The sequence below is a fragment of the Phocoena sinus genome, chromosome 5 (genome assembly GCF_008692025.1).
Source record: "Phocoena sinus isolate mPhoSin1 chromosome 5, mPhoSin1.pri, whole genome shotgun sequence".
Classification (NCBI taxonomy): domain Eukaryota; kingdom Metazoa; phylum Chordata; class Mammalia; order Artiodactyla; family Phocoenidae; genus Phocoena; species Phocoena sinus.
Window position 1 is genome coordinate 66,895,918 of NC_045767.1, and position 26,888 is coordinate 66,922,805.

A 26,888-nucleotide genomic window follows, 5' to 3' on the forward strand; every position below is an offset into this window, starting at 1 on the left:
GATTTGAGGGTTTTTTTTAAATTGCAGATAGACACAGATTTCTTCAGTTTGTATTTCATAACCATTAAACAATCATTGAGAGGCTACCATAAGCTGGATATTAAGTGTTAAAAAGAATTACAAAATACAGCCTGTGGTTGAATCAGAACATCAGCCTCATTCCTGGATGTCTCAACAATTGTTTCTTTAAGGAATCTAATCTTTAATCTTTTAAGAATTGGATTCCACAGAATGTGTGCAGAGTATGTCTTTAATTCACCTTCTCAAAAACTCAAGATGGCCATGCATTAGGTAGCATGACAATGAACCACACATGTGCCCAGTTTTGGTCTTCCTGTAGGTTTTAAATCTCTTAGTGAGCACACCCCGTGAGGGATAGACCTGGGGTCTGCCCTGTCCTCCTTTGTGTCCCCCGTGCCCAGCTCCGGGCCAGGGCATCATGCACACCCAATAAATATTTGTTGAGTACATAAAGGAACATGTGGACAGCCTTACTTGAAATAGGTCACAGTGTGTTTTAGATTTGGAATATGAGTTTAGTAGACACCAATTAATTTCTATCATATCAGAAACACGCATTTTTGCTTACCTTCAGTGTCATTAACTTTTTGCAGTTGAGGATTATCCAAGATTAAAACTTTTCTTCCTGTTTTTAGTCGTTTCTTACCATATATATATGTATATATATATATATATATATATAGCAAGCTATACACATCTGTTGACTTGATTCATTTTTGTGAGGTTTTTTATCCAAAGGTGGCCAGAAAATAAGTGAAACTTATTTTAGTCTTTGGCAGCTGACTAATGGAAAAGTTGAAACTAAAATGCACTTACTTAACAAAAAGGGACATGCTCAGTATACCAAATGAGTGTGAATATGCAAGTTTCCATTTAACAAATGCTAGCAGCACACATTGTCCCGCTGGCTCCTCACCACAGTTCTGGATGGAAGGTTAGGTTTTCAAAATCTCCATTTTTTTTTTTTTTTTCGGTACGCGGGCCTCTCACTCCTGTGGCCTCTCCCGCTGCGGAGCACAGGCTCCGGACGCGCAGGCTCAGAGGCCATGGCTCACGGGCCCAGCTGCTCCACGGCATGTGGGATCTTCCCGGACCGGGGCACGAACCTGTGTCCCCTGCATCGGCAGGCGGACTCTCAACTACCGCGCCACCAGGGAAGCCCCAAAGCCCCCATTTTTATTAACGGGAAAACTGAGACTTTGATCAAGTGACCTCCCAGTAGCTCATAGCTAATGTGTGTTTTACCCATTAAAACCTAGACAACTTCCTCCAAATTCATTACACTCTCTTCATGATAACACTGCTGAGCGTTATAAGTTATTTATGATGTTTTATTCATCTATCTGATACCCGTGATTTTTTAATAAACACAAATTTTCTATATATAGTTATAAATTTGTTTTAATACTACTTGCCTGTGATGCTGTTTTAAAAGTATAAATCAGATCATTTCAGTCTTCATGTTAAAAATCTGATGTACTTCTAAGTACATCGTACTTAGAAAAAAATCTAGACACCTTACCTGAGCCTGGATGTTGTTTACACCTTGGCTGTCATGTCATGTGTTTCCTCCTTCCACTCACTCTGCTTGGCCACATTGGCCCTTGAATATACTAAGCCCACTCCTGTCTCCAGGCCTTTCTACTTACTGTTCATTCGGCCTGGAACTCTTGTCTCCAGTCTCTCTTTGGCTAATACTTTTGTATCTTCCCATTTCTTCCCCAAATGTTACCTCCCCAGAGAAGCCTTCTGATCACCTGATTCAAGTACCACCCGCATGGGTTACGGTGCTTGTCTTCCCAGTGTTTATGCAATCTGAAATTTTCCTCTCATTTATTTACTTGTTTATTTTCTGTTCCTCCCACTGCCCCACATACTCATTTGTTCTAAGGAGATAAGTTCTAAAGGGCAGGTCTTTCATTTGTCTTCTCCACTACTGCCTTCCCTGGGTCTAGAGCAGTGTGCAACACACGGCAGGCACTTGATAAATAATTGCTGGGTAAATAAATATCTGGATATTAGTTCATCCTAATTAGCTCTCATATCTCCAGTTTTTAAATTATCTTTATTTTGTGGGTAAATTTATGCAGGAGACATGGAATGACACCAGTGTTTTTTTGTTATCTAAAATTATGCCAATGTCCCAGAAATGTCTTTAGAGGAGTACAAATTTAATCTGTTACCAGACAGAGAGGACAGACTGTTCTCCTTCTAGCTATAGGTTTTGGAGCTCACAGGTAGGAAACCGGTGTCAGGTTCTGCTAAGTGGGGAGTTGCCACAAGTGAGTGACCGCCTCCTTTTCTCTGGAATTCCTCCTGAGGGTGTTGTATGTCATCCATAGGTGAAACGTGACCATTTCCCAGCAGACACCCGCTTCCATTTTCCTTTTATTCCCACCTAGTGCTAATTTTCTCACATTGTATTTAAATAGTTTTCTCTTGGGTTTTTGGTTTTTGTTTGTTTTCTGTGGTTTGTTGTTGTTATTGTTTTGTGCTTTGATGCTACATACTGAAGCTGGACTTTCTAAAGCACCAAGCTGCAGTAGGCTTTCCAAACTGGGCTGCAAGCTAACTGTGCATGTCTCTGGGGAAGGCTTCACACCTGTTTGGGGCTCAAGCTTTTCTTCTGTAAAAATGGTGGAGTGAATACATGACCTGTCTCTGCAGGACAGGAGAGTGGGGGAACAATGCATTTCAGAAGGTTCATAAATAATAAAATATTAATATCATCACCATTACTTTAAAGCATGTCATCAATAAATATTTATTGAAAATATTTATATTTTAATAGATAGGAGGGCAACAGTGGTTTTTAACAAAATTTCAAGTGAATAAAATGTCCTTGACTCATGCTTATAGCTGTTTTGTTGAACTTCTTATCTGATTCTAATATATACAAAAAATGTCCTCAGTTTAATGCAGAATACAAGATAAGCAGGTGATGGGCATTTCTACAATGTGAATTCAATGTTATCTTTTATTGTCGTGTACTGTAAACTGGGTATGGAACCGGGGCAATGTTTACATGAAAAAATACAGCTGCCTTGATCTTGAAAATATCCCAAATATTTAAGAGCACTGTGGCATTTTATCTTTTAATTTGTTGTTAAACATTTGGATAGACATCATAGTAAATTTTTTTGGTTGCTCTTTTAATTAAGGTCTATCATTATAATATTTTTTTTACAACTTCGTGTGACAGGAAAGATTTCTGCCATATAACTATAATTCTACAAAGGATGAATATAATGAAGCCTTTAAAACTGTTTAAAAATCTAAACATGTATAAAAGAGGAGTGGATGGATGCATTGTTCCTAAAAATAATACAATTCTTAGCTATAGAAGACAAAATGGGTACCTCTTTTAAAAAAGATTCTTAATTTATGAATTTTTTTGTAGGGTATTTGTTATCTTTGTTTTACTTTGGATAATTAGAAACAAAGTTCAGGGACCTGATATAATGGGATTTTATTTCATTAGAAAAATCTAAAAGTATTAGAGAAAGTAGTTGATCTAGAATGCTGTGAATTGAATTAGTTTAAATAAATACTTACACACAAATGTAGAGAAGCATTTATAGAGAACTTATTATGCACGGGGCTCTGTGCTAGCGTCTCACATATTTTGTTACATGTAAGCCTCGCTGACACCTATGCAATTGCTACCATTGTTTCTCTATGACAGTTGAGGAAACTGGTGTTAATGGACTTGCCCAAAGTAACTCCCCCGAGGAGTGACCAAGCTGGACTCTGGATTCAGTGAGTTGGACTTCAGAGCCAATGCTGTCACTCCCCTCTCCCATCTCCTCATCAGTTTGTCCACAGGTATTAAGAAGGACATAGGTCCACACGTGTTGATAAGGCATGCTCTCCAGTGTAAATTATTTAATCTGCATTATGCATTGCTAAGTGGAAAAATAAGGTATAGGACAGTGCATATTATATGCTACACCTGTCTTTTTTTAAAAAATTACAAATATCTTTATACATTTTCTTTGGAAGTCTTTAAGGTTACCTTCAGGGAATAGTCAAGGGCCCCATGGGATCCTGGTGACAGTGAAACTTAAGTTTTACTGGAGATCCTTGTGGTTCCTTTTGAATTGTCAACACCGTTGGTTGGCAACCTCAGGATTTCCCAGCGTGAGATTCAAATCTGGTCCCCAGACACGGAAGGCAAGGAGAGCCTGAAGAAAGAGGCAGATAGCTCCAGATTTGTAGGTGGCAGGGTTAATAAGCAAGAGAACTTACATATGATGCTTGTCTTGGGCGGCTGAAAGGTGAGGAGAATCTTGCCAGAATCTTAAAAGTTTATACAGATGCTTTAACTGGGTTCAGTAGATATTCAGTCCAGATGGTCTCAACAGCACACTACTATCTCAAGGCTGAATGCTTGACGATGGCTCCCACTGTGGGAATAGTGGGCAGAACGTACATTCCTAGGACAGGCGAGAGGGTGAGGTGCCTCCGACTGCCTGGGGCCAGCTTGGGTTAACCGGCAGTCGTATCCACGCAAGGACCTTTTTCAACAACTGTGCACAAATACTATTTAAAATGACACTGTTAAGACCTAATGAGAAAAGTAATGTACGTTAAGAATTTTGTACATTTAAAATCTGCTTTGGAGACATCATATCTATCTATGTTGAATCACGTGCTATGGGATGTTAACCCTGCCAGAGAATGTGTTGATTCAGGGATCTTGGGAGCTGGGCCTGACTGTACCACCAATCAGCTCATCATCGTCAGGCTTCAGTTTTCTAAACTGTAAAATGAGAAGAGTGAACAAGTTGCTTTCTAACTTGAAAAACGAATAATCCCAAAATAAGCTATAAAAAAGCACTTTTTGAGAAGATTGTAAATTCATGGTTAAAATTAAGTGCATTCATGAAAGGAGCACCATCTTGGCTCTCAGTGGGCCAAAAGGCACTACTTTCTTTGTGTCTACACTGGGTGTTACCTCTTGGTGGCAGCATTTGGAATTGCAGTGAAAGTGACCAAGCACAGGCAGTTCTTAGTGCAAACCCAGAAATATCCTGTCTGTTGTAACCATTGTAGTGACATTTCTCAATATATCAATACATAGAGGTGTCAGAGTAAAATACAGGCAGAATTCAAGACTAATTATTCAACTATTTCAAATAATCTTTTGTTACTGGTTTGGAGAAGTCTATCAAGCATAGGTTCTTCAGAATTTACTATAACCTTAGATTGCATGAATGGTAACAGTTTGGCAAACTTTTTGGTGAAGGGCCAAATAGTAAAAATGGTTTGCTTTTTGGGCTATAGGTTCTCTGTTGTAATGACTCAGCTCTGCTGTCATAGCACAAAAGCAGCAGTAAACAGTATGTAAATGAGTGGACAGGGCTGTGTTCCAGTAAAACTTGTTTACAGAAACAGGCACTGGGCCAAATTTGGTCCATGGCTCATAGTTTGCTGACCCCTGAATTATACTAAACCCCTGCCTAAGTTTCTCTTGCCATGTGTCCTGAGATAAATTACCTGATCTTCTCTCCTCTAATTCCCTAATATAAGAATAAATCTTCCATTTGACAACCCTGTACCTTCAATGATTCCTTTATGAATAACCTAGTTGGCAAATGCTACAATTCTACCACATCACCCTGATGCCAACCCTATTTTCGTTGTACAAGTTGCCTTCCTTATTTCTTTTCACTCTGAGCTGACATTTCCTGAAGACAAACAGTTATGGTTGTTTCTCTTGCATTCCTTTGCTTGTATTACCATTTTTACGTGATTTCAACCTTTACCCCGAAAACGTTTTGCTCACATATCTTTTATACCTAGGGAATTGTGGTCAGCCTTGTTTAAAATCTTCAGGATATGACTGGTTAACCTCCTGCTAAACATATTCTTTCCTTTCTTAAGTGAAGCTCACCACATTTAACAAGCCAATCTCCTCAAAGAGCAAGAGGGACTGGAAGTAGAATTAGTCTTGGCAAATCATTTGCAAAGATAGATGTTGGTCTCTGAACTTAGTGCATCCCTGGAGAGACCCCTGCCTTAGCCAGGAGAATTGGGAACGAGCCTTGCTGTGTAGTAATACCTGGCTTCAAAACTAGATACTTCTCTCCCAGCCTCAATCCAGCTCACATTTTTGTCCTTTCCTCTGAGGCTCCTCCCAGCCTCCATCCGTTCTTTTCTCCCAACATTTCCAAATTCTAAAACTTCACCTGCCACAGACAAACTTGGTGTTGGCAAAGCTCTTCACTTGGATGCATGAAGACTCATAGATTATTGAGATTTACTACATGCTTTAAATTCGCTGCTTTTCCTATTCAGCAATTTAGTTGTAGCCTTGGATAAAGGTGATTTGTGTGATCCATCTTGCTTTATGTCTCACTTGACATTCTGCCTTTTTCATGACAGGTTGCTGAATGCTATAAAGCCAGGACTTATTAAAAAGATCAATAGATTGCCTACCCCCATTGCAGGATTGGTGAGTATCCAGAATTGAGATTTATCTTCCAATATTCCTTTGCTCTAACCTAAGGGTCATGACAGTGCCATTTATTACAGTTTTCTCCTGCAGTATATATGCCACGTGAATGAGAACGCATTGAAGCCATTAAACTGAGAGGTCACTTAAAAATGAAAGATTGCAGTTATGCCTAAATGGCATCTTAATCTTTGTATTTTTCCCATGAGTGATAAGGATGACATTCATTCTTAAAGAGGTAAATTCATTTTGGGGTGAGAGGCTGGTAATTCGGCTGACCCCAGGGGAGGAAGACAATTGTAATTACTGTTTTCTCATTTCAGTTCTTCTCTGCATTCCTTTGGAATGAAGGGGAGAAGAGGTAGAGAGAAAGAAATTTCATGTTGAACGAGCAGGACTTTCATGATAAATTGCTGTTTTCAATCTTAAAAATCTACCTGCATTTAAGTACCACATTTGTAGGCCAACTTTCTAAAGACATAATGGACACAGGTGATTCTAATGTCGTCAGGAGAATTGTTTGAGCAAATCCCTGGGTCTTCTGAACCTATCCGTCTAAACCCAGTAAAACTCAAATGTTCACATGTAGTCAGATGCAGGATTTTTTTCATGCCTTGATATGTTTCATAATTCTTGGCACTAATTTTAATTGCTTAATTATCGTTACCTTTTGGTAGTAAGAAGAAAAAGGTGGAAGATCAAAAGACAAACAAATCTTAGTTCCGGAAGGAACAAGGTGCATGCATATGAGCTCACACACAAGCCTCCACATGCACGAGCACATGTACAAACACACGTGTGCACAGAAAGCTGAGGGCGTATGTGGCCTAGTAACAGCGCACTCTTTCCATCGTGACTGCCTTCTGTGCACGTGGTCTTCCAGAAAACAATTAGAAAAGTGTCAGGAATTTAAGCAGGTTCATCCTTAGACCTTTGATGATTTGTTAAACAGTTTCGTAGTCATATCATGATGACTAATTGAAATTTGATGCACCACCAACAAAAACATTACGTTTGAGAACTGTGGGGGTGACGTAATTAGGTACATGGTTTCAGTGAGTTGAATGAAATGGATTTTTTTAAATTGTAAGAATTGCTATTTCTGCGGATGCATTTTAGTTACCATGCTGGTTGGTAGTGCATTGGTGATTAGTCATTAAAAGTCTTTCTAATTTCATTTGTCAGAATCATGTAACCAAGTAAATAATACATAGATAGTTAAATTTGGAAGGGATGGATTTGAATAATTTTATTTAAAAATCTATATATGTATATTAGATATTATATATGTGAATGTGTACATATATTAGTTATTTTTAAACTTTTTACTAAAACCATCTCTTCCAAATGTTAATGCCACGGCCTTAATGATGCTGACAAATGGCTCTTTGGCCCCAAGCCTGTGGGATCTCCAGACCTTGGAGGTCTGGAATTTATTGTTATAGGAGCAAAACCTGCAGCATGAAGTCAGGAAGGCTCCAGTGAAATCCACATGAGCAGAGACAAGCAGCTCTCAGTCCAGAAGCTAAGGAGAAAAGGGGGTTTTTTTTGTTGTTTTTTTTTTGCGGTACACGGGCCTCTCACTGTTGTGGCCTCTCCCGTTGCGGAGCACAGGCTCCAGACGCGCAGGCTCAGTGGCCATGGCTCACGGGCCCAGCCATTCCGCGGCATGTGGGATCTTCCCGGACCGGGGCACGAACCTGTGTCCCCTGCATCGGCAGACAGACTCTCAACCACTGCGCCACCAGGGAAGCCCGAGAAAAGGATTTTTGAAACATAAATTTAAAGTGTGAATCGTAAATAATTTTAGCAAAATTAAGGGTTTGAGACACATGCATTAACTTTATGTTGGATTCTTACAGCAGATCAAGTGTTGTTCTTTACCTATTGCCTCTACTTTGGGACAGGCAGGCAATGTGATTCAAGAAAACCAGTGGATTTCTGTTGCTTTACTCCCATTTATATCCTTGACTTTTCTTTCTTCTCTTTTCCTTTTTCATTTGAATTTCCTTTCCATTTTGTCCTTTCCATCATTCCTCCTTTTTCTTGCTCTTTTCCAACTAATAGTTCCTCACTTACCCCCTCCTATATCACTTATATTTTCTTTACTCGTTTGTTATTGTGATATTGTGATTTATAATAAGCAATATATATTTGGGCTTTGTCTGTTTCTGGCAGAGAGCACCTAAAACCCTTGGAATTTCCTAAGCGATAAGAGTAATGGGAGCATCTTTTGTTATAATATTTGGTCTTGTGTCATCAGTTCCTGAAATAGCTCCAGTTCTATAAAGGTGAAGGAGTATCTTGTTCTTTATAACAAGCTCCTTTCAGCCCCACCTGAATGAGGCCACTTTTGGAAGGCCCCAAGGATGGGAGCTGGTTGCCAGGGGTACCAGCCTCGTGATTAGAGAGTTGGAACTTTCAGTCCCACCCCACTGACCTCTGGGGAAGGGAGAGGGGCTGGAAGTTGAATCAATCGCCCATGGTCAGTGATTTAATCAATCATGCCTATGTAATGAAGCCTCCATAAAAAACCCAAAAGGACATGGTTTGGAGAGTTTTCGGGTTGGTGAACACATGGAGATTCCAGGGGAGTGGCGCACCCAGAGAGCATGGAAGCTCTGTGCCCCTTCCCACATACCCTGCCCTATATACCTCTTCATCTGGCTGTTCATCTGGATCCTTTATAATATTCTTTATAAAAAACTGATAAGCATAAGTAAATGTTTCTCTGTGTTCTGTGAACCACTCTAGCAAATTAATCAAATCCAAGGAGGGGGTCTTGGGAACCTCTGATTTATAGCTAGTTGGTCAGAAGCACAGCTACCAATCTGGACTTGAGACTGACATCTCAAGTGGGGGCAGTCTTAATGGGACTGAGCCCTTGACCTGGGCCATCTGACACTGTCTCCAGGTAAATAGTGTCAGAATTGAGTTAATTTCTTGGTGATGTTGAAAAAAAACACACAACGGAGTTATCTTTAGGCCAAAAAAATACTTATCTATGTATAGTTAATCACTCATGATTCCTGAATCTACAGGTCTGGTCAAATTCTTTTTTCCTCTCCTCCAATTACCTTCAGATCAACATTTCCAAAATCCAGTGTGCTAGTTGGGGTCCCAACAAGAAGCAGAACTGCCACCCTTCTGGGCCCTTCCCCCATCCTGTTAATGTTCTTCCAGAGTTTGCTCTTCAAATCTATTGTCTGCTTCCTTTCTACGCTCACGTTCTTGACTGTTTTCATGACCTCAGCTCTTTACAGGATTGACCCAAGTCATCACTTCTCACCAAGCTTTTTCTCCTGAACTCCAGGCCTCTTGTTCTGTGTATTGGACAGCCCCATCTGGATGTTGTACCAGCACCTCTAACTGAACATATTAAAATTGGACTTAAATGACCACTCCCACCCACCAATGTCAGTAAAGGCATCATAAACATGCACTTGTCCTAGTTGAGCTGTCAGAGAATATGGCAACTTTCTTCATTCTGTCTACTTGTCTGCATTTCCTTGGCCGCTAGGTAAGGCGTAGAGCTGGTCCTCCTCATCTCTTGCCTGGATTATTACAGTCAATTCATAGGTCCTCAAATGTTATTCACTGTCATGTACGAAGCCTTTTCTCATGACACTTCTTATGAATATGGTACTCTCTCTCTCTGCTCTTCTTGACTAAATCCTATTTATGTATCAAGACCCAATGCAAAATCACCTCCTTTGTGAAGTCTTTAGTGTTTGTGGTCCATGTGATCTTTTATTATAGAATGCAGTTAGCATCTCCTGGTTTATGCGAAAATGAGTTACTATATTAGAGACATAAAAGACAGCTGCACTGAAATATGATTTGGGGAGTAAGATTTTTGAATAACTGTTGTTAACAGTTGGAAATTCAAGGTGTGTAAATGATTTAGTATTCACATTCAAACACTGTAGCTTTAAGATCACACAAATAGTCCATGCTCACACTTACCAATGCCTATAATGGGTGCAGTGATATCAGGTGTCCTAGTGATGTACTAGGAAGTCACAGCATCACCTTGATGGAGTGTCTGCCAAAATAATTAGCCTAATCCAATTCTGAGGAAACAATCAGACAAGTCCAAATTGATGGACATTCCCATAAAACATCTGGCTTGCCTTCCCTAATTCTGTCAGTGTCATTAAAGACACATCCCCATCCCCTACAACTGTTGCAGATGAAAGGTGGCTAAGGAGATATGATAGCCAAATGCCATGTGTGATCCTTGATTGAGAAAGAGTAACTATAATAGACATTATTGGGATGGTTGGGGAAATTTGAGTGTGGATTGAATATTAGATAATAGTGTTTTCTCTGTGTTGATCTTCTTTTACATGATAACTATTTTGTCTAAGATAGTTGTGGTAATAGGGGAATATTCTTGATGTTAGATGTATGTAAGCTACAAATAACTCAATTTTGTTTGTTTTTATGGCTGAGTAATATTCCATTGTATATATGTGCCACATCTTCTTTATCCATTCATCTGTCGATGGACACGTAGGTTGCTTCCATGTCCTGGCTAATGTACATAGTGCTGCAATGAACATTGTGGTACATGACTCTTTTTGAATTATGGTTTTCTCAGGGTATATGCCCAGTAGTGGGATTGCTGGGTCATATGGTAGTTCTATTTTAAGTTTTTTAAGGAACCTCCATACTGTTCTCCATAGTGGCTGTATCAATTTACATTCCCACCAACAGTGAAGGAGGGTTTCCTTTTCTCCACACCCTCTCCAGCATTTAATGTTTGTAGGTTTTTTGATGATGTCCATTCTGACTGGTGTGAGGTGATACCTCATTGTAGTTTTGATTTGCATTTCTCTAATGATTAGTGATGCTGAGCATCCTTTCATGTGTTTGCTGGCAATCTGTATATCTTTTTTGAAGAAATGTCTATTTAGGTCTTCTGCCCATTTTTGGATGGGGTTGTTTGTTTTTCTGATATTGAGCGCATGAGCTGCTTGTAAATTTTGGAGATTAATCCTTTGTCAGTTGCTTCATTTGCAAATATTTTCTCCCATTCTGAGGGTTGTCTTTTCATCTTTTTTATGTTTTCCTTTGCTGTGCAAAAGCTTTGAAGTTTCATTAGGTCCCATTTGTTTATTTTTGTTTTTATTTCCATTCCTCTAGGAGGTGGGTCAAAAAGGATCTTGCTGTGATTTATGTCATAGAGTGTTCTGCCTATGTTTTCCTCTAAGATTTTTATAGTGTCTGGCCTCACATTTAGGTCTTTAATCCATTTTGAGTTTATTTTTGTGTATGGCGTTAGGGAGTGTTCTAATTTCATTCTTTTACATGTAGCTTTCCAGTTTTCCCAGCACCGTTTATTGAAGAGGCTGTCTTTTCTCCACTGTATATTTTTGCTGCCTTTGTCATAAATTAGGTGACCATATGTGCATGGGTTTATCTCTGGGTTTTCTATCCTGTTCCATTGATCTATATTTCTGTTTTTGTGCCAGTACCATATTGTCTTGATTACTGTAGCTTTGTAGTATAGTCTGAAGTCAGGGAGCCTGATTCCTCCAGCTCCGTTTTTCTTTCTCAAGATTGCTTTGGCTGTTCGGGGTCATTTGTGTTTCCATACCAATTGTGAAATTTTCTGTTCTAGTTCTATGAAAAATGCCATTGGTAGTTTGATAGGGATTGCACTGAATCTGTAGATTGCTTTGGGTTGGATAGTCATTTTCACAATGTTGATTCTTCCAATCCAAAAACATGGTATATCGCTCCATCTGTTTGTAACATCTTTAATTTCTTTCATCAGTGTCTTATAGTTTTCTGCATACAGGTCTTTTGTCTCCTTAGGTAGGTTTATTCCTAGGTATTTTATTCTTTTTGTTGCAGTGATAAATGGGAGTGTTTCCTTAATTTCTCTTTCAGATTTTTCATCATTAGTGTATAGGAATGCAAGAGATTTCTGTGCATTAATTTTGTATCCTGCTACTTTACCAAATTCATTGATTAGCTCTAGTAGTTTTCTGGTAGCTTCTTTAGGATTCTTTATGTATAGTATCATGCCATCTGCAAACAGTGACAGTTTTACTTCTTCTTTTCCAATCTGTAGTCCTTTTATTTCTTTTTCTTCTCTGATTGCTGTGGCTAAAACTTCCAAAATTATGTTAATAGTAATGGTGAGAGTGGACAACCTTGTCTTGTTCCTGATCTTAGAGGAAATGGTTTCAGTTTTTCAACATTGAGGACGATGTTGGCTGTGGGTTTGTCATATATGGCCTTTATTATGTTGAGGTGAATTCCCTCTATGACTACTTTCTAGAGGGTTTTTATCATAAATGGGTGTTGAATTTTGTTGAAAGCTTTTTCTGCATCTATTGAGATGATCATATGGTTTTTCTCCTTCAATTTATTAATATGGTGTATCACATTGAATGATTTGCCTATATTGAAGAATCCTTGCATTCCTGGGATAAACCCCACTTGATCATGGTGTATAATCCTTTTAATGTTAAGCAGTAGATTTGAAGATGGGTAGAGATGCAGCCTTTTGTGTGAGTATATTCTTCACATGACAGTTCTTCCATCCATATTTGTGACACTCAAGAAAGAACAACAGTATTCCTCAAGTGCATCTACAGACTTCTAGGTTGATTTGTACTTTGTCAGGGGGTTGACAGGTCACTGACCCTCTATTGATCAAGCAGCCCTCAGTAGCAGAGGCCATGGAGATCTAAGAAGTATGGCCAGAGGGTTTTCTATGCCTGGAACCCATGCCTGTGTGTCTTAATGGCCTGGTGTTGAGAAGAATCCATTAAGATGGCCCAGCTGCTTGACTTGAAGATAAATAGAAAAGTGTGTTTTCACATAGCAATCCCAAATTATAAACACGTGTAGATTTACAAAGGCATGAATAGGTGTATTTTAGCCCCTGAGTTGAGCTGTGGTTACAAAGAATTCAGGGGTGAAGGTGTTAAAACAAAGTAGTTGAAAATCATTTCCTGGCAAGAATGCAAAGACCCTGGATCCAGGTCTGTGTTTCTTCTGTAACGATTGCTGACATATGCAGCCGTGTGGTGACTGCCTGCAGATGCTTGCATTCTTTTTTAGGTGTTAGTGATACTGTTAGATTTTGCCAGAGAGAAAGACCTCAAATTTAGGTCTTGGCATACCAACGACTTTTAAAAATGCTGCCCTTCATTTGGCCAGTTTGACAGTATTGCATAATCAAGCCATATCCTGAAACTCAATTTAATGGTCATTAGAGATCTTGCTAAATTCCATTTCATCCCAGAAACATCAGACTCTGTGCAAGAGACGCAAATGTATGAAATCCTTGCTTACAGTAGGAATTTGGGGATTAAGTCTTTTCTCACCCGGATTTTAATTGTAACAGCCACTGTGTGTGTGTGTGTGTGTGTGTGAAGTATAATTGGAAATAGATATTTGGGGGTTCTGTCCTTGGGTGCTGAACCTTCCTAGAGCTGTCATGAAATATTTGGTTGATATTGCATGTGAATCCATGAGGATGAAAGCAATCTGAGAAAAAAAGAATTTTACAGCAGGAAGGACATCTTAGATAAACTTGTTTTACAGATGAGGACATGTGGGTCCATAGAGGGGAAGATCACACAAACAGTAAAAGCTGAGATGAATCCAAAGCACAGGCCACCCTTCTCCTTGGTTGTATCACTCACAAGTGTTCCCAGTTGAAAATGGAACACATGTAAATGACAATTATTTTACCTTTTGTGAGAAAGAGGGGAAAGCAAAGATTCACTTTTTCAGTTCATCTCTTTCTTTTCTTCCTTTTGGCCGAAACCTTCAAAATATCTTTCCAAGCTCTGTGAAAGGGCTCACTTCACCTGATGCATGCTGGAAGTTTGCACTAACTGAAGTTCAGTAGGGCTATAGCAGGAATGTACCTGGTAGAATTATCCTACCGTTTTAGTTACTCTAACCCACTCAAAAACTTATTCTTTAGAAAAAAAAGATGTATTTTTCCTTAACCAAAAGATAAGATTTCAAATATGCTCAGAGCTGAGCTTTCTGAAATGGATAAAAATGTAAGTTCCCATAAACTCCGTGGACTTTAGGAAGCTTTCAAAAGGTATCTGTTTTATTTTATGAAACTGATACCAGAACAGTTGATGTTTCATTGTTTGAGGGAGGTCAGAGAATGAGAAAGGATGAAAAGGCAGTGGAGATTTCCACATTATGTGAAGATTAAAAATATTGTTTTGGACAAAGCTAGACGTATGAAGCTGTTGAAAACTGAGTAGTATGAGTGAAAAGCCTTTACACAAACTTCATAATTTTAGGAAGATGACAACGCAGTAAATTTGAGTCCCAGGTGTTTGGGGTGTTTACCTGCCAAGAAGTGCAAATCCTAACTGGAGATTAGCTCTTGTCTGTCTCAGCTCCTCCTTATCAATGTCTTAGATTTTAGGTTTATGTTTTACAACTTCATTTAGACATTCTAGAGCATTTACCTTCCCTTCAACAGTTTATCCTATAGGTTCCCCCAGAAAAAGCTGGTCAGGCTTCTGTTCTCTGCCTCCGTTTCTCTGCCTGGTTGTTTTAGGCCAGGAGGGAGGCAGAGCAGGCAAAGAGGGAGGCCGGAGGTGTAAGGCACCATAAGGACAACCATTGTATATTAATACCTCCCTAGGTATCAGGTGCAGTGTTTGATTATCCTTCTTAATCTTTACAATTGCCCTACGATGTAGTTATTTCTGTATTTTTACTAATCTCAGGAAACAAGTGTGCAAAGGAGTAAGTTACCAGCTTTCCAATAAATAAGAGGCAGTATGGAGATTTGCACCCCGATTTGCCCAACTCCAGGCTCCGTGCCTTTTGTACTGTGTTACACTATCTCCATCAGGTCTTATAATAAGATCTTTGAACCTCAACACTCCCGAACATTTGTTCGGAGGCATCGACCTCTAAGGCGATCTCGTATGTTTTTAGAAGATAACCTCTCATCCTTCTCATTTAAGATCTATTAATGACACCAAATTGAGGCAGTGGCCTATTTTAAAAGGCACTGCAAATGTAACATTTCTACTGTCACCCATATAAAAGCAATCTCCATGTGGCCACATCTCAAGCATCCCAGTCAATGAAGCACCAGTTCAACAATGGATACTAATAGGGGAACATTAGACGTCTTTACTGAAGTCTTTCCAAAAAATGTCATAGACTTATTCCATTTGTAACATGCAGTAAAACTTCCTGAAATGCCCTCCTCTCTCTCTCCTCTCTTTCTGTCTTGACACACGGTGCGCGCGCGTGCGAGCACACACACACCCCTTATACTTGCCAGCTCCCCGCAAAACTCTCTGTGTCCTAACTACCTATAATCATTCAGACTCACACTATACTAGCTCTTGTCTCTCTTGCTTCTTACCCCTTTCTCTGCTGCTACTAACCCCCAGCCTTTTCAGGTGCAAATCAATCCAGCTAGATTTAGCTCCTTTCAGTTCCCCCCAAGAATCATGATTCTGATTCTGGACAACAAAGGCTCAGGAAGATGCAGACACAATTCTCCTTCATAGGCAGGTGGGGAGGGGGCTTCGGGAAGTGGTCTTGCTCTTCTTTGGGGGCCAAGTGGAAAATGGTGTTTGAGTGATGTTCTGTGCAAAGGAGGTACATTTCACTGAGGGAAATGAATAGACCTTGTGAAGAATCTCAGCCAAAATTAAATTTAATGACACACGTTCCTTTATCCTCATCCCTGGCACGGGGAGAGAAACCTCAGTTGTGTTTCCACACCACACACAGAAGGAATGCTCAATTTGCTACTCTCAAGTTTGGTGCTAAAACTGAGCCCAAGCAGGGATGGTGGTTAGCCTTTTAGTAGGTTTAGACATAAAAGAGCACAAACTGGAGGGAAAAACAACAGCAAAACCCATATGGTCTTTGGTACCTTTGATCCTGCTTTTAGTTGAATGGTGGACTATGAACCTGCCGGGGTGGTGGTGGTGGTGGTGACTTTGTTCAATGCCTCCCAAGTGAGTATGGTTTGTATGCTGCCAGGTGTAACAGCTTCTACAGGTACCTTCTAAAAGTACAGATTATCTCAGGTCCTTATCAGATAACCTTACATAGCTGCCCAGTGCATATAACAGCTCAGAAAGACATTTAAGGTCTTTCCTGAGCTAAAGGAATGTTCTAGGTGTATCTCCCACTACATATTATTACTCTTAAGAAACAGGACTACAGTTAATTTATGACCTAAACCAAAATACTTGGCACATAGTGAATACAAAAATAAAAGTATGTCAGTTGCTGAGAGCTATTCTCCACAGTGAGCTGGACCAGGGTAAAGGGGAATGTTGATGGCCACTGGAACAGGCTGGCTTTTCATTATCTACTGAGTGCTTGGATCAGACCAATAAGTTAGTCCCCTTGTCCATCTTTTTTGAGTACTTGGCAAGACTCAATGAGAGTGTTTTTGCCCTTTCTACTCATCCTATGTTTATTATCCGTTTTCTGATTTTCTTATTTGGTGAGTGTATTAGTTATCCACTGCTGTGTAACAAATTACCCCCAAATTTAATGGCCTAAACCACTTACTATCCCAGAGTACCTGTGGGTCAAGAATCTGGGCTTGGCTTAGTTTAGTTAGAGTTTCAGGATGTCTCACAAGGCGGCCATCAGGTGTTGGCTGGTGTCGTTTTAAGACTTGACTAGGGAAGGATCTGGTTCTAAGCTCACTCAGGTGTATGTCAACAAGGTTTGGTTTGTTGCAGGATGCCGGCCAAAGCCGTCCTCAGTTCTTTGCCACATGGGCCTATTTACGTAGAACACCTTGCAGTGTGGCAGCTTGCTTCATGAGACTGAGCAAGCAAGAAGAACCAGGAGAGAGAGGGAGGGAGAGAGAACAAACAAGATGGACATCACAATCATTTATAACCTAATCTCAGAAGTGACGTTTCCTTACCTCTGCCATATTCTGTTAATCAAAAGCAAGTCAGTAGGTCTGTAGCCCACACTCAGGGGGAGGAGATTATACAAGGACCTGTGTACAGGAGGAAGGGATCACTGGAAGCTATTTAAAAGGTGCTTTCGCAAAAAAAAAAAAAAAAAAAAGGTGCTTCCACAGTGAATGAAATGATTGTCTTAATCTGCTGAGAAAGCAGGGCATGAATTTCTTATTCTCCTGAAAATGTGTCCTTTATAGTTACAGTACCTTAGCGGTAATACAGTTTTCCTTGGACCCTTGCATGACATCTAAGGTCTGTTTCCCAGTTTTCTTCTGCACATATACACTAAAAAGAGATGGTATGTTCTCTGTTGCCTTCCAAGTGAAAATCCACTATGACTCAAGACATAATTCCTGCTTTCAAGGGATCCCCTTCTAGGAGGAAAATGTACAAATAAGGTCTAATAATGGAGGACTGTGAAATGTTAATGAAATATGCAAGGAAGAACAAGGAGGAAGTTTCTATTTGAGAGGAAGAACTTTGGAAGGCGTGAGATCTGAACATGCATTTACAATCAGTGAAGACCATTGGGGTTGGGGGAGGACAGTCTAGCCTCAGAGGATGGAATAAGAAAGGCTTTGAGCCACAGGAACCTGGGTTTTGTCTGAGAGTGGCTATTATTTATATGTGGCTGAAGCTGGAGCCCAGAATCCCTGAAAGAAATCAATACAGTGGAAAGTGGACCAAGAATAGTAGGTAGAGACCAGAAATGCCGTCTAGAGGTGTTTGGACTCATTTTACATGCAGTAAGAGCCACTGCAAACAAAGGAATCTCGTGTTCCAGATACCTCTGGTGGCCATGTGGAAAGCAGATGATGGGAAAAGACCAGCAACAAAAGTCAATTAGGAGACAAGTAATCCAAATGAGAGATAATGTCTACTGCTTAACCTTAGCAGAAGCAGTGAGAGTGGAGATGGGGACGCAGGATTTCTGGTTCTATGTTTTTCATAGATTATAAGACGCACCATTTTTTTAAAAGTATAACTAATTTTTTAAAAGCCATCAATTAAATCAGACACAATGTTAATATACCAGTAATGGAAAAATGCATCGTTATTTTAGAGGTAAAAAATGTACAACTTGGAATTGATGAAATATGATAAATAATCTCAGGAAGATGACATCTCCATTTTGGATTTGAGCAACTTGGCGAATAGTGATGCCATTAATAGGAATCACGGGAGCAAAGGAGGAGAAACGGGTTCCAAGAGAAAAGATGAAGTCTCTTTTGGACGTACTGAGTTGGCTACCTTTAAGAGATATTCATGTGCAGATGTCTGGCAGACAATTGGAAAATGTTGGTTTAGAACTCATGGAAAAAGTTATAAAAAATTGGACTAGGTTAATGAAGGGCTGATTTTAAAGTTAAATCCTTATGTTTAAGTGTATATGAAGACAAATTATTTGTTTTTCTATAAATGCAAACTTGGAAGCTTTTTTCCCTTCAAACTATAAGTCTGATCTTTGGAGTGCTTGACTTTCACTGGCAGAGCCTGGGGTTGGGGGGAGAAGGGTGATGAAAGGAATTTGGGAACACAGGAGGAGTCATTAGCAATTACACTTAGGTATGAAAATCATGAGAGAGAGTGACTTAGAAAGGTCTTCATATTACTGGCAATTTATTGAGATATAATATCCAACCAATCTCATACTCTCTAGCCTCTCTTATACCCCTCGATTCTTCACTCTTAGTGCTAGGTAAGCATGTTAATTTGCTGTCATAACAAAGTATCACAGATTGGGTGCCTTAAAGGACAGAAATTTATTTTCTTACTATTCTGGAGTCTAGAAGTCTGAAATAAAGGAGTAGGCAGGGTTGTTGTCTTCTGAGGCCTCTCTCCTTGGCTTGCAGAAGGCCACCTTCTCCCTGGGTCTTCACATGGTCTTCCCTCTGCATGTGTGTTTGTATCCTCATCTCCTCTTCTTATAAGGACACCAAACATATTAGATTAGGGCTTGCTCTAAATGAGCCCATTTAACATAGTCACTTCTTTAAAGACCCTACCTCCAAATACAGTCACAGTTCTGAGTTACTGGGGGTTTTGACTTCAATATATGAATTTAGGGAGCGACACAAGCCAGCCAAGGACTGAAATTCTTTTTTTTTTTTTCCGGTACGCGGGCCTCTCACTGCTGTGGCCTCTCCCGCCACGGAGCACAGGCTCCGGACGCGCAGGCTCAGCGGCCACGGCTCATGGGCCAGCCGCCCCGTGGCACATGGGATCCTCCCGGACCGGGGCACGAACCCGTGCCCCCTGCATCTGCAGGCGGACCCCCAACCACTGCGCCACCAGGGAAGCCCAGGACTGAATTCTTATTCGCATGTGTTGTGAATGCCTAGACGTGCTAACTGAAGTCTAGTATCCTCCTTATCCACCACAAACTATTTTTCAAGCTTGTTTCCTTAATTATTTTATGCTTCTGCAGAGGTGGAAGGTTATATATAGCAGTGCTGTAAAACATTTTTCTTTCTGTTTTCCCCCCTTCCTGTCCCTGAAAAAAACAACAACACCATTCTTTAAAGAAAGAAACTACTTGTTCTCCCTTATCTTTCATTGAACAGCATTTAGCAGAAGTTTGTGACATTACATCAGTTCCTTACTTTTTTCCCCCTGAGGAACAGACCTCCAATTAGGAACTGTGAGGAAAAAATATATAATAGCAGGAAATACATATTTCAGCCTAAGTCTTCTTTTTTTCATAGTCATAGCTTACCTAAAGAAGGAATTTCTGTGCAACTAATTTTTAGCACTCCAAACCCAGGTTCATAGGAATTCTGTGGTTTGACAACAGGAAAAAAACTTCACCAAATATCTAAGAGTATTGTATGAAAGAGTGAGATCACACTTGGTTGAAGCAACTTCTCTTAAAATGTGCCATCATCCAAGATTGTTTTGTAGAATGTTTGCCTTGGCAAGCACTTCAAAAGAACTTGCTAGACACCTCTTTTGTAATTAGCTGGCTTCCTGCTAGAATCTTAGGTCTACCGTTATCTCATAATGGACGCAAAGATTAGTTTCCCTCTCTGTCATTTTCTCCACAAGATAAATTACTGTATTTCTGAGTAAATAGTTTGGTATTTAATTTATCTTTTCTAAAATTAACTTTATTCAGTTTAAAGTTTTGACATAAATATTTTCCCTATAGGTAATAAAAGGATGATTGATAAGGTGATATGGGAATGGTATTCATCTCAGTGGTCTTCCTCCCCAAAACCCATAACCCCAGTCTAACCATGAGAAAAATATCAGACAAACCCAAATGGGGATACAGAATACCTGACCAGTACTTCTGAAAACTGTCAAGGAAAGTCTGAGAAATGAGGAAAGTCCAGAAGAAGCTTAAGAGAAATGACCGCAATATCGTATCCTGGATGGATCTTGGAACAGAAAAAGTACATTAGTGGAAAACTAATGAAACCCAAATAAAACCTGAAGTTTAGTTAGTGGTAATGTACCAGTGTTTGTTCATTAGTTGTGATAAATGGTACTAACCACTGGTTAGTAATATAAAATACAGCATACAAGTTATACTGGAACTCTCTGGACTATCTTTGCAATGTTCTGTAAATCTAAAAACTATTTTAAAATAAAAAGTTTACTTGAAAGCTAGAATGATTGACGATAAACATAAAATAGAACGTAATGCAAAGATACTATAAAATAGGCAAGGAAACACAGACGTTATTAATAAATATTAAATGTCAGCCCCCCATTTGAAGTATTGGTATCCATAAATGGCAGGATACCAGTGAGTCAGTGGGCATATCAGTCTAATAAACTCTTATAAATGATGAATTGGCTATAAACACTGTGTTTTATAGCATTTGAAAATTCCAAACAGTAAATCCACACACGAGGTTTCTGCTCACATATTTCATGATCTCTGTTTTTAGAATCTGCCCAAAGAAATATTTCATGTCCTTTAGGGAGGTTTAATAGAAGACAACAGGTGGGAAATGGGTTTTGCAGTAGCATGAATGGCTGTAACCATAAATACTAGTACCTCAGAATTATCCCAGCAGAGGATTGTAAACACATTAATCACCCAACAGTGGAGAAATTCCATCCTCAGGTGTCATCTCAATTTCAGGCACAAAAATTAAATGCTTCCATTTAAATTCAAAACCCTGAATGGATATGATGATCCTTTATTTTCATGGGGAATCATGGAGTGAGTTCATCAGTTTCCTCATCTATAAAATGGGGTTGATAAATCTTATCTCAGTATTGTGGGATTAAATGAGACAATATGTGTAAAATGCCTAATATGGTGGATGGTACATCGTCTGTTTTCAAGAAATTGTAGCTGTGCTTATTATTTATTATATTCATGATTATTCTGATGGCCTTAAAATTTCAGAACTAGAGGCTATTTAGAGATTTAAAAAATTTTTTTAAATGTTTATATTTTTATATTTTAATTTTATTGGAGTATAGTTGGAGTACAGTGTTGTGTTAGTTTCAGGTGTAGAGCAAAGTGATTCACTTATACATATACATATATTCATTCTTTTTCAGATTCTTTTCTCGTATAGGTTATCACAGAATATTGTTACAAATGAGGAAACAGAGACTCAGAGGGCAATGACTTGCCTGGGGTCACAAGGCTACTCTCTTCCAGAGTTGGGACTTGAACTCTCCTCCCTCAGGTCCTGCTGGGTCCTGTTCCAAATGCAGGTTTACTGATGGTATTGGGTGCCAACTGTGCAGCAGCAGCTGTCACAAAGCTCTCCTGCAGAATCACACTGGGCATCTCTATGTCTTGGGGATTCTGTCCCCCTTCCTCAGTGGGAGCAGAACTCCCCGCCTCCCTCCCCAATAGGTGTGGCAATCACGCTCTCTTCCAGTTAGTTCTCTTTCACTGCATCAGCATTTCAGCTGCTGCAGCCTGCTTGGGGCAGAGCTGGGTTTGCTGTGCTGAGGACTGTTTTGGAAAAGAGGATGTAAGGGCGCTTCGGCTGCTGTGTACAGGCTGACTGTTGGAGCACCCAGGAGAGATGCCCCACCCACCTCCCAAGTGTGGGTATGCTGGAGTTTTGTGTGGAATATGAGGCCATGTAGGGGTAAGTAAAATCCATTATGAAAAAAATGCACGATGATGGGTGTCCATGAGTGAAAGAAGGAAGCTAGTTAGATTTCATCACTTGTTTTTATTTTTAAAGGTCCTTTTTATACACTATGGTATGGCTAAAATACACCACAATTACTTTTCTATGGAGTTTACCTTGTTCCTTGATATTTTTAACCACCTGTTGCTTTTAATTAAGCCTTTTTTATTCTCTAAGGAAAGCTGTTGTTTTTTCTTTTGGGGTATGTCACGGAAGGCACATAGGCACATTAGTCAAAATAAAGAGGATTTCTGATAATTTTGTGAATTAGAAGCAACTCTGCTACATTTAAAGATGTATTCCTCAGCAGCACATGGTGTCCTGGGGAAAATGCGACTGCATACCTTGAGGTGCTGTTCTACCTGAGCCCCCCTCACATTCTGCTCCTTTCCACCACCCCTGTTACTTTCTAAAAATCTCCATTTCTTAAAATGAGGAGGGAAAGAACTGAGGAGAAAATTGAGGGGGGATGGAGGGGGGCAGTGAGTCTGGGGTCATGGGCTGCACATCCCATCCTAGCCCACTCTTGTCCTTCAAAGCCAATATTTACTGCAGGCTAGGGAAGGAGTGGAAGTTATTTCTGGACAATTCTCTAATAAAGTCCCGTTAGAACTGTCCTAATGCTAATGCTGGTTATCTAGAGGAAGGAAATTTTCCTAAGTCAAATTTATGAGGCTGGGTTGAAAATGAAGCTGAAACAGAGCCTGGCAAATCCCCATGGCAAAATGATTCATCTTCATGGAGTTGGAAAATCTATTTTTATCACCTTTATTCAGCCAGCTCCTCATTTTTATTCCCTCACTGAACGACTGCTATTTCCTTTATGGTGCTGAATAGACCAAATGTCTCAGGAGTCTGAGCTTCTCTTTGGGCTGTTCCCAGCAGGGCTGATTCAGCAGCCTCGGGGAGAAGGGGATTGTTCTGCATGGCATGGGTGGGTGCAGAGCAAAGTGAAGGTCAGATCACACAGAGGCTGCACACTTTCACTCAGGAATTCTGCCAGGGGTACGTGTCACTTCCACTCTCCTGCCTTTTGTGTCAGGTGTGTAGAGGGTGATTGGGTGACCATAATTTTTCTTGCCTAGAAGACCTTTCCAAGTGTGGGAAGAAGGGGCAAGAATCCAGTACCCTCCGTGTGGCTTGACTTTTGACTGTTAAGCAAGGCGTGAAAAGGCTGCCAATACATTTGGTCTAATAATAGAGCAGAAACCCTATTTTATTCATTTCCCTGTTTCCGTTTAGGTCTCTACCTATGCCATTCCAGGCTGCTGCATATTCCCACTGGCTCTTGCTAGAGTCCCATGTAATGCTGAGAGGATTAGTGATTGTTTTCATTAAGAAAGTTTAAAAGACTGAGATAAAGAAAAAGAACCAGTTCTTACTAAATTTCCTTGTCCAACAGATTCTGCATGCTTACTGTTTGGGAGATACGGCAAAGGGCGACTAGGAAAGCAGAAGGAATGTTGACTATATACAGACAGTATTCATGGCTGTGGCGGGTATTTTTGGCATCTGGCATGTAGTAGGCACTCAATAAATATTTTACTGAATGAATGGCATCAGTTAGCCTTCATAACAGCTGTCCTTCAGGAGGCAGTGCAGGGGGGTCATTAGGAGCTGGCATTCTGGAGTCAGATGGCCTAAATTCTGGATTTGGAACTTCTTAGCTGTGTGCTCTTTGGCAGGTTACTCAGTCATTTGAGGCCTTTGTTTCCTAGTCTGTAAAGTGGGAATAATATAGTAACTATCCTATATGGTTTTCATGAAGAGTAAATTAGTTAATATAGGTAAAGAGCCTATAATTTTTCCTGTAATAAAGTTCAATATATGAAGAGGAAAAAAAGCAGGAGGAGGTGGTGGAGGAGGACTGGTTATTGGAATGAACTGGGGAACTTTTGAGATTTTGAACCTATCTTTTTGGTTCATTCACTCCCTTAAACCATGATTCCAGTGATTTACAAATCTTCCTTTGTTCAATAGAGAAAATAATTTGAGAATAAAAGAATAAAATGAAATTTAGAGAAAAAATTACTTCCAGTCTCTCAAAAAACAGTTATTGAACCCCTGCTGTGTGCCAGGTACCAAACTAAACATTGCATATTGAGCGTTGAAACTAACAGTCGTAGTTCTTGCCTTAGTGGATGCTACAGTCTAGACTCTGTTAAGCACTGTGAATTTATTGACTCAGTGAACACAGCTGCTGTGTTTCTTTTTCTCTATGTTGAGTAGACGTAAAAGGATGATACTTTCAAACTTAGCTTCCAGCAGTGAGCGAGGGGTGAGGAAGTAGAGGGAGAGTAGTGTGTGTATGGAGTGGTGTACAGAGCCCAACTCTACAGTAATATAAAGGTAGTGAAAGATAAGTAGCGTGGGCATTGGATTGACCCGTGAAACTGGAGGGACATCCAAAGTAGTGATGTGTGTAATCAACCTCTGACACATAAAGGAGCACAGGTAAGGAGTAAAAGAATGAGAGAACCAAAGCAGTTATAAAGATGGGAGGTAAGAGTCATAAGATCCTGAGTCCCCACGCCCAACTTTGAGAGTGCAGAGTGAAAAAGCCTGGATTTCTTAGAGGTCGTCTTCTCTTTTTAGCTCCTGGTACTGCCATGGCAGGTGGGCTTCTGTTTGGTCTTTTTCAGAACCTGGAGCTTCACATCTCTTGAAAATACAAGGATGTGTGTGAACTGCTGGTCTCCATCTGGTTTTGCCGGTCTGTGGAATGTTCTGATATTTTAATTTGGTGAATCTCTTTTATTTTATTTTTTTTACTTTGGGGAACAACAGTGATCTGAGACCTGCCCCTTACACCATTCACTCACTTTTGTCATATCTGTTTTTGAGGAGCAGTTTTAACCTCAGGTGACTTATAGCCCAGAGGCAGTAAGTCACCAGTGTGAATTGTAGAATGGGATAATTAGTAATTTTTCATTCTGCTTTCATCTGTGTTGCTGGATTAATTCCTGGGGTCTCTGTTTTCTGGAAGCAGTCATTTCTTCCACAACAGCCATCTATGAAGAAACCGAGCTTGCGAAACGACTGGGGCATGTTTTACACGGCTGTATTTAGTTCCTTCTGTTTGATTCCCACGTAAGCTTTGGCAGTGATTTCCACAGCGTTTCTGTGGGTGGTGCCAGGGAATGATTTTGGTAAACAGCCCCCTGGCTGTTGTTGGCTGGATCTCTGCGAATACCGTAAAAGATACAACTTGAAAAGTCTCTGAGGTTTCCCTGCCCTTCCTAGAGCTTCCCCAGCCATACTGTGGTGTGAGCAGTGGTCGGGAATCGGTCTGCTTGCTGGCTTCTTCTTGGCTGCCCTGTGATGGAGTGGAGTTCTGACCGCATCGAGTTTCCTCTACTCTTATTACACATCCTGGGATTTTCATTCTAGCTCTCAATCTGCTGAAGTCATTGTGATAGAATCTCATTTCATCTTTGTCATTTCTATTTCAAGTTTTCACTCCCAGAATAACCAGCCTTGAAGTTCTCAATTTATTGATTTTATCCAGGCTGTCGCTGCTGCATTTTGCTTTTAGGAATATGCACAAGCTTAGTAAATTCCTAGATATAAATGGATATGGATATATATATTCTATAGATATAAATATGTGTGTGTATATATAGATATTTTTTTTCCTGAGAAGATTCTAATGGTAAGAGGTTTTTGCTCTCAAACTATTCAACCAAGGTGATTGAAGATTAAAATATGTGAATTAAGCAGTAAAAATTCCTACAAAAAAGAAAGTCCTAAGAGAAAAATAGATTTGTTAAAAACAAAAAAGAAAGAAAAAAAGGAAGGAAGGAAGAAAGAAAGAAAGAAAGATCTGATTGTCTGGTAACTGAGCATCCCTTTGTTTCCTGACTCCTTTTTTGTTTTTCTTCTTTTTTTGCTCTTAAATAGCATTTGCTACCTATTCCCTGAAGTTGACCTATTTTCCCTGTTTCTCTCTTCTTCTATTGCCGGAAAACTAGTATTTATACAGTTTATTGCCACATTGATGTTTCAGTTGTATCCAGAAATCCATCCCATCTAATACATTCTATTATACTGTGAGCAAAACTGATACAGATATTTTCTTATGTCAGAGGAGCGTCTTCCATCAGTGCAGGTATTAACAGTTAAGAGAGAAACTTACTATAGTGTGTTTATGTGAATTAACTTCAACACATTGAAAATAAGGACTAAATCAATTATAAAATATTCCTCACGTTATTGTTAAAGAATTAATCTGTTTTGATGATGGCAAAACTGATTAGTAAATATAATGGTCAAGGGATCAGTTGACTTTCAAGAAATAATTAACTGGCTTATCTTTATTGGTAAATAACATGTTGGTTCAAA

General features: G+C 39.8%; 1 protein-coding gene across 9 annotated transcripts in view; it reads left to right on the forward strand.

The window, feature by feature from the left end:
- The window catches only part of LIMCH1 (LIM and calponin homology domains 1), a 343,577-nt gene that overhangs the window by 158,128 nt on the left and 158,561 nt on the right, over positions 1-26,888 (forward strand). For all 9 annotated transcript variants that reach the window (XM_032633006.1, XM_032633009.1, XM_032633007.1 and 6 more), the window contains exon 3: positions 6,409-6,478. In XM_032633006.1, coding sequence (XP_032488897.1) covers positions 6,409-6,478 — 70 coding nt within the window. The remainder of the gene's footprint in view (positions 1-6,408; positions 6,479-26,888) is intronic.